Below are 18,375 nucleotides of genomic sequence, written 5' to 3'. Positions count from 1 at the left end.
TGGTCCTAATGTTAGCAACATTCTTATTTCCAGCATGGTGGAGGGAAGCGGGCCAAGAGAATATGGCCCGATAATATTGTCTGCAGATAGATAGAGCGTACATATTGGGTGTATTATTAGTCAGCACCGTATCATTATACATCACAGTCCATAATATTATACTTTCCACTTATCTGTACCTATGAGTCCTATTTTTTTTAATGTAAAGGTGTAATTTAATTGACTGCTTATAATTTGATTTCATAATCATAACAATACACATCAGATCGACACACGTAGCAATTTATTGAAACAAGACAATCCACTTTTCTAAATACATTAAAAAATACTAAACAAAGTTGAGGTTAGCATGTTGACTCGGCTCTGATGTGGCCCCTTTGCAAAATTAATTGCCCAGTCCTGGTCCAGAGTTATATGACCAGGTCAGAATCCACATTATATCTCCTGACATTTGACTAATGGATGGCCTGCTAAAGGATGAACTTTACAGATTTCTGGAATGTAGTTTTCCCTGTGATGCCAGCTTTTCTTGGCACAGCTAGCAAAAGCTGGGGCACACTTCCTCAACCTATTGAATACAATTTTGACAAGCAGAGTATGTTCGCCCGTCTTCGGTCTAATAGCTAGCTAGCTCGTTAGCATGTCTCTCTCACTGATGCACTTTCTTTGCGTTTCAGTGTGCGTGTGTGTGCATATGCAGTGGATATAAAAAGTCTACACACCCCTGTTCAAGTGCATTCATTTCAAAATTTTACCACCATGTGACATTTAAGCTGTTCAACTCAATTGAAAAAAAACTTTTAGAGAAGGGAGAACAGAGATAATGTTGATTATTGATAATGAAATGTTTGTAGTCAGATCTTGCAGCACAAGTCAAGTGGTGAAAATACACCACAAAGGTGACATTACTAAGAACTGGACCTCCCTCCAAAATGAATGAAAATATGAGAAAATGGTCAAGGAGGCTGCCAAGAGGCTAAATTTCCCTTCCCATCATACTTGGGGTCTGTTTTTCCTCAGATGGAACTGGGGCCTTAGTCAAGGTGAAGAAATGACAAACAGTTCCAAATAAGAGTCAGTTTTAGTTACTGCAAAACCTTCAGGCTTCTGCAAACAAGCTGAAGATGAATGAGAACTTAATATATCAGCAGGACAATGACCGAAAACACATCTAAATCAACGAAGAGTGGCTTCACCAGCAGATTAAGGATTTGGAATTGCCCAGTCAGAGTCAAGATCTGAATCCATACTAGTCAACCTCGGGCTGTGCTGAAAATCTCACAAAAGTTGTAATTTGCTCGTACATTTTTTGTATATAATATTACACGGTATTTATCACTCAGCGGGAGGGATGGGGGAAACGGAACGGACATTTCTGTATATAATTTTACACATTACAACTTGACAGGTATGTGAATCTGATGGACCTGAAGACGGATGTGCACAGGAGTTGTATTCGCAATCGAACAGATTTGGAGCAGTTTTGCCAAATATTGCCATCAAGACGTGCCACACTGATAAACTCCTGAGCGCTCTAATAAAAGCAAAGGTGCTGCAACAAAGTATTAGGTTAAAGCAACACTATGTCATATGTCAGTTTTTGTTGATTATGGCGACGCCATGTGGACAAAAGCGGTAGTGTTTTGACAAGAGTCAACCACATTTCCCACGCGCGCCAGCGCATAGTGTCGTGAAATCCTCAGCTCTCGCTGGCATGCAAGTCGGACTGAATTGCATTTCTATTTCCAGTGGCTGTGTGAAAGATGAATAGCGATGAGCTCATGAATCAAATTTTGTTCAAACAATACTTTTGTTTGTTTTGGGGCTTCTACCATGAGACCAGTAATAGCGCGTAGACGTTCGAATCAATTTCCGTCCTTATAGCGAAAGGAGGAAGTTAGTATGCCGTAAAGCAATTCAGGACATTTGTATTTTTTTTTTTTTTTGCTTAGTGCCAGGGTTGAGCCCATCTTCCTCAAAGTTGCTTAGTGCGAGTAAAAAAAACGATACAGACACAGCCCAAATGTTATTTCTGGCATTTGAATGGGATGTATAGCCATTTTCCCTCCACTGTAGTTCTATGTGAATGTAACATCAATCACGTAATTGCCCTCAACTGGACTATTAATGCTTGTTTACCTTCTTTGTTGATGATACCTAAATGGTAGACAGAATGTAGACACCAGGAAGTGTGTCTGGTCCAGTGCAGCTGTGCCATGCCACATGTGATTCACAGATGTTGATTAAACAAAAGAGGGAAAGCCAGTGAGGGAGGAGAATGCTGGAGATTTTGCTGTCTTTTTTAGCGGACACATTGCTTTGCTCACGCGCACTAATCCCTACGTCCAAACCTAGCCAGCAGTGGAAGAAAGCGCTGCGTGAGCCAGGTCCTCGGAAAGACAAATCTTTCCCTTTCTACGCCCCGCCAAAGTCATGGAACAGTTAGACAAAACTTAAAACATTGGTGAATTTAATCTTTCACAAAAGGACAATGACAAACCTATATTTAAAAGTAAAAGTAAACACATCATTGGTGTGCAACATGTGTGACACTGACGTCATTTATGTTTTCTTTGGCTACAAACATGGCGCTCAAATACACAACTACAACATTGCTCCAAATGGGTTTCCCCCTTGTCTTAAAATGTTACTGAGTCAGCAAAACAGTCAGAGCTTGCTTTTTTTTGTGGTAGTACACGCAGGACATTGAACCATGATTACACATTTATTTTCCAAACGTGACCTGGCATACACCACAGGGCCTTCGTCTTAACTCACTAATGACTTAGAAAACCCATTTCAACTGCTCATTTCGACTAGAAATCCCCCTCAAAGTTGTATGTGAACTGACACATGTTGTCATAAAATCGGAATAACAAAAAAAAAAAAAAAAGCTAGGAATTGAGGATGACAATGCTGTTTAATGCATGACAGGATATCATAGCAATCCCCAATAACAGTGTAAATATGCCCGCTATCTACTGTACAGTCTGACTGGCCGCTTTGAAAGTTCAATCCTTTATGATTATTTTCTGCAATGTCACCTTTTGAATACAATATTTTGAATATTTGGGAAGACAAATGAATAGATCTCTTCACAAACATTTTGTTATTTGAATGTACTTGAATCCAATGACAGGTGGCAATGCTGCAATGCACCTCTAAAGCGGAAGTCAACCCAAAAATGTTCTTTGCAATAATGTGTTCCTTGCAGGCCCACAAGTCGAACAATCAACTAACAAACTATCACGGCTTACCTGTTTCCTCAAGTTGAGCCACGATTGCTTGTTACCCTGAGCAACTGTGACGTTATTCTCAGTCGACAGCAAGTGACAAAATGGCCGCCCCCGGCGCTGGCTAAAAACGGGCGGATTTTGCTGCTTAAAGTGGGGTCAGGCCAAACATATTTTTTTTCAAGAATATGTTCCCAGCAGGCCCACTAGTTGAAACAAGGCAATGTGATTAATATGAAATATGAGTTACGCAGCAAAATCCACCCGGTTTTAGCCATCTCAGGGGGCGGCCATTTTGTCACTTGCTGTCAACTGAAAATGACATCACAGTTGCTCAGGGGGATCAGATAACGACCAATCACGGCTCAGCTTCAGAAAACAGAAAACTGCCAGAGCCCTGAGTAGTTGTGATGTCATTTTCAGTCGACGGAAGCGACAAAATGGCCGCCCCCAGCACTGGCTAAAAACAAGTGGATTAACTCTTATTCCACAAACGCAATATTATCCAGAATGCCTTGTTTCAACTAGTGGGCCTGCATAGAAGGTATTCTTGAAAAAAAATATGTTTGGGTTGACACAACTGTGTTGACTGACTCCTACACTGAACTGTTTTCCACCGTTTTATGTTCTAGCTGCTGTCTCATATCAAAAAGCAGCTACATTAGCTACACACCGCACTTGACTGACGTGAATGGCTCCCCGCAATCAAATCCAGCACTTGGTCAAGTCTGAGGATCGTTTGTTCGATTGTGCAGAATTGCCATGCCAGGAAACCCTACAATCCTTTGTCTTGTCATCATTGTGCTGGCGAAGGATGAAGTCAATGTTTTTAGAGTAGCAATCGTCTCTTTGCCTCTCGCATCACTTTCAAGAGGCAGACACACCAGCTCTCATGACCCTGAAGAGCGCGCTGACATTATTGCTTTTGATGGCGTCCCGACACGCTGAGATGACTTGATTCTTGGGTTTACCCACTGAAAGACAAGCACGGATGGACGAAAGAAATAAGAAGAGGATATTTGGCATGCAGTCCAACCCCCGCATACTCACGGTTTGGCACCCTGAACTGGTCGCTAGGACTGCACGATATATCGGAAAAAAAAATGCCGATTTTTTTACCTAAGAATACATTGAGCTTGCTTAATTTGCTGCATGAAAAGATGTATTTCTTTTATTAGATAATAAAAATTAGGGATAGGCGCGATTATTGGCCGGGCCGATTATAGTCACCGATATTTGTCTTTTTGACGAATATCGGCCTTTTTTAAAACTCCGCTGGCCGATAATAAATCAGTTTAAAACTGTGGAAATCAAAACAAAGGTATGTGAAAGTTGAACATTTCTGTCATTTAGAAATCCAGAAATGTTCATTTACCGTAGGAAACTACATGGAGCTATTGTTTAAGTTTTCATGTATCCTTTTTAAGACATGATGACAACCCTAGGTGCTCCCTGAACTTTTTGTTAGAATGTTATAACAGAGATGTATACTGTCAAAAATGTGTTGTAATCATGATTTTTTTTTTTAAATCAACATGATGCAAAAATGAAACATTGTTCAATAAACATGCTTAATTAAAGGCGTTGCAACAAAGTTAAGAGTTAATTTTTCTTTAGATTTTAAAGCCAATATTTTCCTTTCTACAGAAATTAAATATCGGCTCCAAATATCGGTTATCGGCCTTCTTGACTACTAATAATCGGTGTCGGCCCTGAAAAAAGCATATCGGTCTACATCTAATAAAAATGTAATTTCTTTAGATTCATGATAAATATCGCAATAATATCGACATCGTTCTAGTCAACGTCCATGTCGCATATGGTATGTTTTTCCAATATCGTGCAGCTCTACTGGTCACCAGTCAATCGCAGGGCACATATAGATGAACAACCAGTCACGCTCGCATTCACACCAACGCACAATTTAGAGTATCCAATTTTTTCGTTTCTCCCCGCTGTTCATGTAAACTGAATGTTGATCAGTATTTTTTGAAGATTTTTTTTTTTTTGGAATTACATTTTGTTTTTATCTGAAGGCTCATTAATTGTACAGCACACATCCAGACTCCAAGCCAAAACAGCCTACCTCGGAGTCGACCGGCTCGCTGAATTGCCTGGTTGACAGACTTGAGGCAGGCCAGCAGTGCATTGTGATTATTAGAGCGAATCTTGTACTCGCTGACCAGGTCTCTGTTTAGGTCGTATAGCTCTCTGTAACGCTTTTTCATTGAAGTCCTGCAGAAGACAAAGCGACAGTGACAAATGGATCAACAATCTGACTTGATGATGCTCAACGGCATAACTCTCTTAGCATACAGTCATGCTTTCAGGATTCAGATTGCGGCACTTCAGAGATACGGACGTAGCGGTTCACTCAAGCTCCGATTCGATATCGATTTTCAGTTCCCGATTTTCAATTCGATTCGATTGTTAAAAAAAATCGCTATCATGCTTGTCTCTGTGCGCTAGTGTGGTGCTGCAGCCATCCACAAACGCAATACGCAATGATGTTTGCGCATAATTTGATCTATACGTTCAAAATGTGGTATGCATCTGGAATGGCATTTTTTTTTTTTTTTTTTTTTAAAGACGTCATTTTTTAGCACTCTCAATGAGTATATTCTAATGACCTAGGTATGTTATGTCTTGTTTGGTGTTGCTGTATAGGGCTTGTGAGTGCTGAGAAGCCCGAGTTCAATTCGTCTCGATTATTCGATTAATCGAGTTAAATAACCTTTGAATCCATTTTCGATTAATCGTTACATCCCTACTCAGAGATGATTCAACAAGACAATGGTACCAGTTTACAGCCACATCCATTGCTGCAGCCAAATACTGCAGATAAAGGAGTGTACGCTGACATGTTCAACTCTTCACTAGAATGGAAAGTCAACTGTCAGAGCTGTACATACTGATGATAATGTAATATTAAATAGGTACATGTGAGTCTTAGTTTGGAGTAAGAAAAAAGAAGGCTTTTGAAGTAAGGTAAAATGACTACCGGCACATATTGTAGTTTTAATAATAAATGTTTACGTTTGAAGGATAACCGTTTGACATTTAAATTGCGTTTGGTAGAATCCTAAAGCAGAGAGAGAAAAAGCAACACAATGAAATGCATTTCATTGCACATTTTGCAAAGTGGCCACTTGAATTGAAGCATATCGGAAACTCACATGTCACCCATCAAGCGAGCATCCTCTGCTTGCACCAGCATGCTCTTGATGAAGTTGGAGTGGTCAGCCATTTCTGCTGTTAATTTCTGATGGACTGCGTGGAACTCATCCACCTAGTGGGCACGTTTGCAAATGTCTTTTCATTCATTACATGACATCAACAAGACAGCACTTTAGGCTATTTGTATTTTCAAATATGTGGAGACTAAATCCAAACCTCAGTGAGTGTGGTCTGAAGGTCCTCAAAGTAAGTTGGGAAGTCTGCCTCGGCCGACAGTTCCTCGATTGCCAGGAAAGAGGCCAGTGATTGGACCAGATCTCCCGCCAGGTCGATATCATCCGTTTGCAGAGTAATCTGATTGGATAAATAACAAAGGTCAACTGAAAACTTCAATCGGAGATGGCTTTATACGCAGATTTGATTTGATTTTTTTCTAGCCTATCAGGTTTTTAAGATATTTCCGTTTAGTTGTTTTTAAACGTGATCTGTAAAAGCTTGCGCAATATGGATTTTACTGTGTGTTGTTACTTTTTGCTATGACGTTTCAGAAAAAATTTCACTTGTTGCTGAACCTAACCCTGAATTCATAAATATTATTATACATTTATTGCATATTATTATTATGAAAACCTGATGTGCTCGAGAAAAAAAACAAGGTCGGAATCAAAATCAGCGCAAAAACATTCAACTACAAAAGTGAACTTGCATCTCCGATTTAAAAAAAAAAAAAAATTGTAAAAATGCGTTGCCGAGTACAATCGAAGAATTTCTGTTTTGCGTGACTTAATACATCATCTTCCGTTCATAAGTTGCATTGTTATGTGTGTCCGTGTTTACCTGTCCATTAGAGGCCATAACGATGGACAGCAGTCCCCCTCCCCGGAGTGAACTGAAAGTAACATCGGGACTATCTACGCCCTCGGGCAGCAGGAAGTTCTGGTTCAGCCACATTGCGACCTATACACACAAATAAGTTAAAAAAAAAAAAAAACAGGCTTGGATTCTGTCAAGAAAACACTCCTGACTAGAGATCGACCGATATGTTTGTTTTTTTTCAGGGCCGATCAAGAAGGACGATAAATTTGGAGCCGATATTCATTGTCAGTAAAAAAGAAAATATTGGCATTAAAAAAAAAAAAAATTCTTAACTTTGTTGAAATGCCTTTAAGCATATGTGTATTGAACAATTTTTCAGATTTGCATGTTGATTAATTTTTTTATAACTACTATAAATTTTTGATCATATACATCTGTTTTCAAATACTAACAAAACCCATCAGCATGTCTTCAAAAGCTCAATGAAAACTTAAATAGTTCCATCTTGTTTTCTACAGCAACTGAAGTCCTCCAAAATTTCGATATGACAGACAAGTTCAACTTTCACATATCGTTGTTGTTTCAATTTCAACACAGTTTTTAATTGATTTTAAAAAGACAGATGCCGATATTCGTCAAAACGCTGAATATCGGCAGCGATAATCGACTCGGGCGATAATCGGTCTATCGGATGCCTACTCTTGACATACCCGCTGCGGCCGGTCATTGATGGTGAAAGTGACTCTTCCGGTGGGAGGAGGAGCCGAGGGGTCGACGGCGATGTCATACATGGAGAAACGGGGCAGCTGTCGAGTGATTTCAAACACGTGAAATTGGGTGCTGAGGGGTGGGGGGGGCACAAAACAAGAGCAGGTTAGGTGGTGAGAGACACGAAACAACTGTCATGTTAATTTCACTTTTGCAAAAGACAAATATAGTCATTCTAAAAAAGAAAATTCCAAAGTCCACGTCAATCTGATCATTTTCTGTACCGTTTTTCCAATTCATGATGAATCAGTACAGATTTACTGCAGTGGTTTGAAACCAAGAGAATTCAGAAAGCACAAAGCAAGGAAATTACGAACATGTTCTTGCAAATCTGCTGTTCCGCTAACAGCGCGTTTGTAAACGGTCATAGGAGGTGTCGCCAAAGTTCTTTCGGGTTGACCACTGCTAGCGACCACGTGACGGTGGTTACCGTGGCTCCAATATCGCAAAACCAGCAACATTTTGTACAGTGGCCAGCTCTGTTATTTTTTGGATGAGTTTAACGACACAAACATCAAAAGAGAGCGGCCAAGCAGTTTGTGAAAGACAAATTTGAAAGCAAGGGCTAGCCTGCATCAGCCTGTGAGTAACAACGCTTTTGGTGTTAAATTTTACGAGTGACACATTCCATCTTGGAAGGTGGACAGCAGAAAATGGAATGCTGGGGAAGGTTTGCACACCTTTTCATTGCGTTGGGTTCGTAGATTTGCCTCTTACTCTTGGGGTTCACAAACGGTCCCAAAGGTACCCAAACAGTGGCAAATAGCGATGTTACGATTAATCGAAAATGGATATAAAAAATGTATTCAAACCGATTCATCGAATAATCGACACAAGCCCTGCACAGCAACACCTAACAAAATACATACCTAGGTCATTAGAATATATTCATTTAGAGTGCTATAAAAATAATATCATTACATTTTTTTTCCATCCCAGATGCATACCACATTTTCAATGTGCAGATCAAATTATGCGCTTGCGCCAAACATCATTGCGTATTGTGTTTGTGGATGGCTGCAGCACCACACTAGCGCACAAAGACAAGCATGGTAGCGATACTTAAAAAAATGGAATTGAAAATCCGGGAACTGAAAATCGAATCGGGTCTTGAGTGAATCGTTTCGTGCCTAGTGGCAAACAATTGTTCATCTTTGCAATCCTGCCCAAATGGCCGCTAATAGTCGCCATCTGTCTTTCGCAAACGCTTTCCCCAAACGTTTGCGCATTGTTAGCATCGCTAAAGGTCGCTAATGACAGAGCAACATTTTTGCTGAAATTTCGTCCGAAAAATGGACAAATCCAACATTTACTTGAAAGGTCTGACAGCGGCGGCCAGTCGCTTTTGCGCGTGCCCCTTGCAAGCACAGCCTACCTGCTTTTCCCGCCGACAAAGGCTTTGACGTGCAGATCGACTGGTATGTCTTTAGGGGGCACGATGGGGACTCGAACGCAACCCGACAGGTTCTGGACACCGGGGTGAACCACGTGGCTCTCACCCTCAAAAATGCCTTCTGCAAAGATCAGCACCGCACGGATGATGGTTTCTGGGGAAGAGAAATGAAAGAATATGCATGTGTAGTCCAGCAGAAGTCAGACAAAACACGCGCGGACATTCTTAGTAGGCATAGACCGATCGGCCGGGCCGATTATCGGCTCCTATCTTCAGTTTTGATGAATATCGGCATCAGCCTTTTTTTTTTTTTTTTTTTCAATTCTGATGGCCGATAATAAATCAGTTTAAAAATGTGTAAACTTTAAGGATTCGACTGACCCTGAGAACACTATGCGCTTTTTGTCCTTGTTTGAAATCAAAACAAAGATAAGTGAAATTTGAACATTTGCTGTCATTTTGAAATTTTGGAGGACTTAAGTTACTGTGCAAAACTATATGGAGCGATTAAGTTTTCATTTAACTTTTGAAGACGCGCTGATGACCCTTTGAGCTCTCTTTTTGTTAGAATTTTACAAAAGGACGTACATTGGCAAACATTTATAAGAATAATCAAATAAAATAAATCAACATTATGCAAATCAGAAAAATTGGTCATTAAACACGTTTAAATACGTTTCAACAAAGTTAAGAGGGTTTTTTTGTTTTGTTTTTTTAGATTTTGACACTTTTTGCTGAGAATGAATATCGGCTCAAAATATCGGTTATCGGCCTCTTTGAATACTAATAATCGGCATCGGTATCGATATCAGTCTATCTCTAATTCTTAGTTCAAGTGCCACTAGATGTTGATGCCGATACCATTTGGTGTTGTGATGCTGAGCTCCACGTGGGCTTTTTGGACGTCCGTTGCGGCTCGGACTGTGAGAGCTGTTTGAAGCTGAGTGTTGGCTGGAATCCCACCTGCGCTGTCCGTCACTCCCTGAAACAACAGGACAGCTGCGCTCAATCATGACGATTAAGAGTCATATGTTTGTCGTCAAGACTCGAAAGTCTGTTCCCAATTAGAATGGGAGTGAGAACTTTTTGGGGAAGACAAAGAAAGGCTGCTGAACCAATAACTGGTAAAAAAAAAAAAAAAAGACAGCCGAAAAGCAGAAAGGCGTTTAGAATTGCTGGAGTGATTAGAACCTTTCTTGAGCCGAGGCACATTATTTCAAGTTGGAAAAAATCTATCTAAAAATCTAATTTATACAATTATAGACCTTCTGCTATATAATCGAAGGCCATTTATTTGTTCTGTCTGTCAATATCAATTGCTGGTATAGATAGATGGACAAAGATTAGGGATGTAACGATGAATCGAAAATCAATCAAAAACGATTCAAACAGATGAATCGAATAATCGATTTGAATCAAGATGAATCGATCTCTGACATCTCAGCCCTCGCATGCCCTATACAGCAACACCGAACAAAAGTCATAACATACCTAGAATATACTCATTTAGAGTGCTAAAAACGTCTTTCTTTTTTTTTTTTTTTCCATTCCAGATGCATACCACATTTTGAATGCGTCGATCAAATTATGCGCTCGCACCAAACATCATTGTGTATTGTGTGTATCAGTTGTTATAAATCATTTTCTGACCAATTATGTGAAATTTGATCATTTCGCGCAGCACATTAGTTGGGAATCATGCCAGAAATTTCTCTCATGCTGCAGAATCACGCAACCTGCACTGCATACAACTGCATTTTGCAAATCCAGTATAATGTTTAAAAAAAAAAAAATCTAATCATTTTTGGTTCCAAGAATGCATTGCGTGGTGCAAAAACGATTATGATCATTTTATTTTGAAGGCAGAATGCATTGCACCACGCAATGCATTCAATTAATGAAGTTCCAGGACTTTAACCCTTGTCATACGTGCGTTTGTGTTAGCAGAATTTGTGTCATATTTCACACATTTGTGTTTGAGCTATGTTGCACTTAGTCTTATTTGACTGTATTCATATTTTTTTAAGCAACCCTGACTTTTGTTTGTGTGACATGCAATGTCAATTCCGTGCACAACTTGCATTGCTCACCTCAGCGTTGCTTGTAAAAATGAAGATTCGCTTTGCGTTGAGCGACAGACCCGTAGAAGGACCTTACACACAAATTTCACTGTATAATTTGAAGGATAAAAGATTATTGCATCGATGTATGTGCAGTAACGAATGAAAGCAGCCTTAATTGTGTACACCTGCTGTAAATGATTTGAGTAAATAAAGGTCAAAACAATCTGCAAACATTTGGCCAATTAGTCAGTTGGGCATTCATATCATTTTTTGAAGAATATATGCCCGTGAGTGTCTGTCTACACGAGTTGCTGCACCGTTTGTGTTCAAATATCCATAGCTTAACGGGTTATGAATGACTACTGCGACATCAATGTTAGTTTTGTTAGTTCATCGACGGTATTGTGCGTTGGGGGAAAAAAAAAAAAAAAAAAAATCCACAAAATAGCCGAGTGGTGGCTTGTATCTGGAAAAAAATTTGAGCACTCCTAATGCACAAAAATTGCATGGAAAATGCGTACCTTTGCATTCTCTTCATAGTTGCGGAGCTCCAGCAGTAGATTCTGTCTGCGATGGCTGAGCTCTCGAATGAGGTCCTGCTCAGCGCTTGAGTCCATGAGATTGCCTTTCAGCTCTTTTCCAGCCGGCAGGTAGCCGCGAACTACAACATACATGACAAAAAATAAGACACGCCGAGCTTAAAGGGACTGTCCACCGCACCACCGCAATTGCTTCCAAAGTAGGGCTGTTCCATTTTGCCTAACAAGAAAATCCAGATTATTTTCTCTCAAACCCGATTTTACGATTACGATTTCTTTGTAAAGTATGAATGTATGAAAAATGAAGTATTTTGAATGTCTTTTATTTCAACTTAATTTTTCTTTCTTTGAACTCAAAATGCCAGTCAATTTAATCTTAACAAAACAATTCATTGGGATTAACAGCATTTTACTTACACAATAGATTTCAAATCTGTTCTTAATCAAACCAATAATGAAAGAAGAAAGTGCATATACCATCCGAAACGAAATCATCAACATGAGAGAAGGTAGACTGTCAATTCTGTAAACCAAACAGTCTGTCAGCAAGTCATTTTGCCGACCAGCCAGTGACTAGCCTTTCACCTTTCTCCCTGGTCTTACTTAAACATAAATCAATGATTAGTTCAAAACTAAGTACATCAAGCTAAGTACGGATGCATAGTCCGACTGGACCAGAGGTCCGTTGTAGACTAGAAAAAAAAAAGGGATGACTTTCCCATGTGGAGTTACTTGCTCGCGGGTTGGATTGTACCTGCGGGGCACACACTACACTACAGATCTATTTTTGCCCGATTTATTAACTAAACGCTCACTTGCCTGAGCAAATAGCAGAATCGCCGGCAGCCATGGATGTTGTCGTCGTTGTTATCGGACTGCGCGCTCGTGGGAGGAAGCGGAAATGCAGAGGAAACTACGGTGGCTTAGAAACACCGAAAATAACAAAATCGAACGTGCCGATTTGAACGTTTTTAACATCGTTCGATCCAGAACGTTCGGTTTCGGGTTCAAAATCGCTTAATCGAACAGCCCTACTTCCAAGCTTATAGAGGAAATCAACATTTTTCTCAAGAATATGTTCCCAGCAGACCCACTAAATATTGCATTTGTGGAATAAGAGTTAATCCACCCGTTTTTAGTCATCTCTGGTGGCGGCCATTTTGTCACTTCTGTGGACTGAGAATGACATCACAACTGCTCAGGGCTCAGGTAACCACCAATCACGGCTCAGCTGCAGAAAACGGGTCAGCCGTGATTGGTGGATACTCGAGCAGTCGTGATGTCACTTTCAGTCCACGGAAAGCGACAAAATGGCCGCCTCCAGAGATGGCTAATAACGCGTGGATTAACTTTCAGAATGCCTTGTTTCGACGAGCGGGCTTGCATAGAACATATTCTTGTGAAGAAATGTTTGGCTCGACTTCCCCTTTGAAAGTGATTTGTCAAAAAGCTTTCGGCAGAGAACACGCGGCAAACCTTCCCCCTCTACCGAGGCGCAGATGAGTTGTTTCTTCCCGTCCAACCTGTAGTCTCCCTCCACCACTCCGGCCACAGAGGAGGAGAAGTTGTCTCTGAAAATGACTTCGCCTGTGCGGTCGCTTCGAGCATCGATCTGCAACGGCCGAGGAGAGAGGGAGGCGATGAACGTGTCGCCGATTTAATAGCGCCAGCACGTCGACGGCTAAGATGCTGACCTTCCCGTTGGACCAGCCAGTGATCAGCTCCACAACTCCATCAGCGTTCAAGTCAAAGGCGTGGATGCTCATTGCATGATTTTTCGACTACATCGAGGAAAAAACAAAGAAAGGAAAAACATGACCGGTACTGAATATGGCTCGAGGAGGGATCGGGAACGTACGAAGGGCAACCGAGAGGCTGAGGGTATCACAATGTTTGTACTGATACGGTAACAAACTTTCGTCCGTCAAAGATTTGACTCAATTACCTTGATCCTCCAGTAGCGAGAATTGCGATCGTAGACTCCCACGGTGCCGTTTGCCAGGGCGTAACCAAAGCGGCTGCTGTGCATGTGACACAGTGCGGTTACCGTCTACGTGCAAAAGAAGAGCGTACGCATTATTACGGACGGACTTTCCTCAATGGCACTTAGAAATGTTGGGTTGAAAAATGTCTTTCACACATCACAATAAAACACTTGCAACGTTTGATATTCTGATTCCAACATCCTGGTTAGTTCATTTAGCTCCAGAAGGTCTAGTACAGTGGTGCCTCTGCTTAGGAAATTCATTGGTTCTGGAAGAAATGTCTTAACTGGAAAATTTTGTAAGTAGGGACGTGTTTTCCATGTAAATGCCCTAATCCGTTCCAAGCCCCCCCCAAAATTCAGACCTAAATATTTTATAAAGCATAAAAATGCATCAAAACATGGAACAAATACATGTTACAATTAGATTATTGCACAATAAATAAGAGTTGTGCATAAAGTAAAAAACAAAGAATAGAGTAAAGAATAAAAATGATGCTCATTACCTATTAATATTTTCCTGTTGAGGCGTTTCATAACTTGGACATTTCATATGAAGATACGTTCGTAAGTAGAGGTACCACTGTGCTGTACGAGCTCCACAACATATTGCTTGATTATCATGAAGGATCTGAATCTATATGAATGGCTTTTTATTAGCCAACAGGTTAGCCAAAAACCAAATTGGGAATTACACATCGCATCATCAGTTAAAGGTTTCAGAGTCAGCGTGCCCTGATGTGAGCACTGGACCAGCTGGTGAAGATCAGCCCCATAGGCAGGGCCAAGCCAGGGAGGAGACCAGCCCACATTATGTTTAGATGTGAGGGCTGCTTGTTAGACCGCGCCCCTTTTCTGCCCTCGCCCGTCTCGGGTGAATCTGATCATTGTATGATTCCTGAACTTCAGAGATGGTCAAGAAAACCGACGAGAAAATTCAATCGACCGGTGTGAGTCTTTATTTACATTGGATACCTTCTTGAAAGATAAAACAAACACGCATTGAGTAAATAGTTGTTTTGTAAATTGCTAATTGAGCTTATGGACTCCAGACCTTCAAAACATTCCAACAATCAACTTATTGTTTAATTAATGCCTTGTCAGTGACAATCAGCGTTGAGTATGACCATCTTTTAACATCTTCTATCATTAGGCGGTGATAAAGTTGTGACTTGGTAGTATAGTAGCTCCTAGTATGAAACAATCAATCTTGGGCTGCAAATAACAATTATTTTAATAATAAATTAATCTATTGATTATTTTGTCGATTAATTGAATTTTAAAAGTTTCATGTTCTACCCCTTTATTCGAAAACGGGACATTATTTCAAATTGAGCGTGCAAAAAATGCACAAATAAATGAATTAACATTCAGTTACTGGTTGGTCCTTAACATGTCAGAAAAACGTTTTTGTTCCCCAAAGTAAAAGCAAATGTTTCATATTGTCATTCAAAATAAAGATGCATGGAGGACTAGAGAAATGTGAGATTTACTGTTCAGAGCTTCAGAGGATTTGTACAATTTCAAATTAAACCGGGTCTCAAAAGCATTACTCAACTATCCAAAATTTCGATTAATTTGATCGCCGATGAGACGTCGATTAATTGTTGCAGCTCAAAAGCAATCATTGTAAAACATCATTCTCTTGATTATTTTAATTGAGGACTTGGTTGGGGACTGTTGTCACCATTTTTAGCTGTTTACTGCATTAGTGGCAATTTCAGTGTTTTACTTTGTTTTCACGTGAACATCTTGAAGCCTTTGAATGACTTGCCTCTAAATCCAAGCCACGTTCAAGTGAGCCACTTACCTCATTTTCAGTCATCTCAGACACAAGCTCGTCCTCTTTGAAAACCCTGATGTCGAAATCCTCAGATCCAACCAGGAGCTGCGACGAGTTCCAACAACAACAAAGGCAACTTTCCTCAGTGTTGTGACTAATAATCCAATTGAAATAACTTGTAGTCCAAACGCAAAAAAAAACAAAAACAATGGAGGTGTTTCACCTTGGCGAGGGCTTACCTCATTTTTGCCATCCCCAGTGAAGTCGCAGAGTACAAGCGATCTCACATTATCTCCTGTTACCTTGAAAAAACATAGACGGTAGCATACTACGCGTTCCACAAAAAAAGAAATAATCACTTCAAAGCACAATGTAGATATAAGAATGCATCAAAGGTTCATTTATCTTCTCACTGCATTTCGTGAAACAAATAGTATTGGAGGTAGTAAGTAGATGATTCATCATCATCATCATCATCATCATTATTATTATTATTATTATTAGTGAGAGTTCTTACAGTCCAGAAGAGGTCATTGCCCAGAGAATCAAAGCCTTGTAAGGCACAGTTCCCTCCGATGATGGCAAGAGGATTCGGAATGTCCCCGAGTTTCCCCAGGACGATCGTATTGGCCCCATCAGACACCTAAACACACACACGCGAGCGCAAATAGACAAAACTAAACACGAACCAGACACAAGATTAAATAGCTTGTGCCAATTAGTTGCAGATCTTCTCAATATATGTAAACAATCGCGTGATACTGGGACAGGGCTTTTAATTCTTGGCAACAGTTTTGATACCGTTTCGGCATCTCATTAGACTGTAACAGATGAAGCATTTAGTGAGCGTGCAATTTATTTGGCCGCGGCTGTTGATCCAGTGCATCTTCCTCCAACTTGATTTGACTAACCTCTTTGTAGAATATATCGGTATTGTCATGGACATCATAAGCCAGCAGGTTGGTCTGAGATCCCACCAACAGTGTGTCGCCGGCAGTGTTTGTGCCCAGAGGACCTGCAGTCAGACAAGTGACTGCCTGGTTGATGTTGAGCAGGGACACATCTGAATCCTGAGTGCTTTGGCTCAGTCGATGAGACGCAGGTTTTTGAGCACGAGTGTGAGGGTTGTGAATAAAAACCTTGTCGGGAGAACAAATCGTTAGGGGCCAGAATGATGAAGTATTAGTTTAACTACCCACGCCCAAGTTTCAAAAAGCATGTATAATCTCAGATAATGACCAATTGAGAGCCTTCTATTAAGCGAAAATGCATATTTTCTTTAGATGAGATTCAAACAGGGGACATCTTGACTGTGAGAGAGACAAGCTAACCACTACTCTATTGTGCTGTTCAAAATGCAACAAATGGGGTTTCAAAGGTATCATTTTCACCTTTCCGGCTTGTGTGGCTGCAGTGAAGCACGGGTGGACGCCATCAAATGTTCCTACAGTCACCATGCGAGGGTTTATCTTGTGGCTCAGTTTGAGAGTGAATATTGGAACCAACATGATGCATATGCTCCCTCCTAAGCAAGTGAAAAGAAAAAACAACCACACATACATTTAGGGTACATCTGGGGAAATTTCGTAAGAATAAAAAAAAACACAATTCAGTACATAAACGCAATAGAAACTAATAGCCACGCGTGTTAACAAGTGATAATGCGTGATTTTGCGACACTAATGTAATTAGGAGCTTTGCCCAAGGCAGCAGAGTTCTGTTGCCTAGCAACAAAAAGTGTCAAGCCAAAGCCCGTTCGACTGGCGATAATCTCCCGTCGTTTGGTCAACAACAATGCTATTTTTATACTTAGCAGAAACCTTGCATTGCTCTTTGTTGTGTCACAGCAATGTATCAATACCAAGTGCTATAATAAATATTTCAAGAAAGCAACTCGCTGTTTACCTTACCTAGTCGGGGCTAGCATAAGGAGCTAATAAGAACGGTGCAAACTGTTAGTGTTGCTGGAACACACGAAATAGTAAAAAAGACTTTATTTTATTTTATTTAAGGGCGACAAGGGATGGACCACAGCAAACACCTACCTGGCACTAAACTCGATCAAAAAATGCAGTATCAAACAGGATTCAGCACAAAAAAAGTGAGCGAGGAGTTATCCACAGCCACTTCCGATTTAAGGTTTTCAAAATAAAAGTTCATGAAGACTTTGGGAAAATGGCTTTTTCTTAGACAAGACCACCTGCGGCGGTTGCTGGCGGGTATAATTTATTAATATAAAATTGTAGCTAAAATATAACTGTAGCTGTAATAAAGGTCATTCCTCAATAAGTGTTATTTAGAATAACAGCAACAAAAGCTCTTGAAAAGCAGTAGTACGGTGGAAGCTGAGCATGACAATGCGTTCTCACGGCACAAGCTAGTTCTGATCAGCGGTGGCGTGGCATCCCATTGAGCTGCAAACATTTGCGACTGTTGGCAAGGGATGCGCGTTCATGTTCGCCAGACGTTCGCCGACAGTTTCAGTGATTTTTCTTGTGTTCAAAGTTCCCCTGCGACAAGAAAAGTACAGGTGAACGTCTGACGAACATTTGCGACCTTAAACGAACCCTGACGAGAACGCAACATTTGCAAACACGCTCAAATCTTCGCCAGTCAGTG

At 40.5% G+C, this 18,375-nt stretch overlaps 1 protein-coding gene across 2 annotated transcripts; it reads right to left on the bottom strand.

The window, feature by feature from the left end:
• Positions 1 to 2,453: 2,453 nt before the first annotated feature.
• Positions 2,454 to 17,906, bottom strand: bbs2 (Bardet-Biedl syndrome 2). 2 transcript variants are annotated; one of them, XM_086029029.1, is made up of 18 exons: positions 17,802 to 17,906; positions 17,148 to 17,281; positions 16,668 to 16,895; positions 16,274 to 16,399; positions 15,996 to 16,058; positions 15,784 to 15,861; positions 13,935 to 14,039; positions 13,684 to 13,770; positions 13,466 to 13,601; positions 11,972 to 12,111; positions 10,249 to 10,369; positions 9,370 to 9,541; positions 7,937 to 8,066; positions 7,248 to 7,367; positions 6,627 to 6,764; positions 6,410 to 6,522; positions 5,320 to 5,468; positions 2,454 to 4,207 (listed from the first exon to the last, which is right to left on the bottom strand). In XM_086029029.1, exons 2-18 carry the CDS (start codon positions 17,262 to 17,264, stop codon positions 4,101 to 4,103), a joined length of 2,130 nt encoding a protein of 709 aa, XP_085885155.1. In that variant the 5' UTR covers positions 17,265 to 17,281; positions 17,802 to 17,906; the 3' UTR covers positions 2,454 to 4,100. The 2 variants fall into 2 exon arrangements, with proteins under 2 accessions (XP_085885155.1, XP_085885156.1); XM_086029030.1 differs by having other exon boundaries at positions 17,667 to 17,805.
• Positions 17,907 to 18,375: the final 469 nt, after the last annotated feature.

Source organism: Filicampus tigris, chromosome 4, assembly GCF_054856515.1.
Source record: "Filicampus tigris isolate MCC_2025a chromosome 4, RoL_Ftig_1.0, whole genome shotgun sequence".
NCBI classification, from domain to species: Eukaryota; Metazoa; Chordata; class Actinopteri; order Syngnathiformes; family Syngnathidae; genus Filicampus; species Filicampus tigris.
This window is presented reverse-complemented; position numbering and strand designations above follow the sequence as displayed.

What these genes read in the sequence shown, in the direction of transcription:
- bbs2 (XM_086029029.1), bottom strand. Translation starts at nt 17,264, where the DNA reads ATGTTGGTTCCAATATTCACTCTCAAACTGAGCCACAAGATAAACCCT. An exon ending in TTTGTCGGCGGGAAAAGCAG is followed by an intron (nt 8,067 to 9,369) that starts GTAGGCTGTGCT and finishes CCCACCCCTCAG; the next exon opens with CACCCAATTTCACGTGTTTG. An exon ending in TCAATGACCGGCCGCAGCGG is followed by an intron (nt 7,368 to 7,936) that starts GTATGTCAAGAG and finishes TTGTGTGTATAG; the next exon opens with GTCGCAATGTGGCTGAACCA.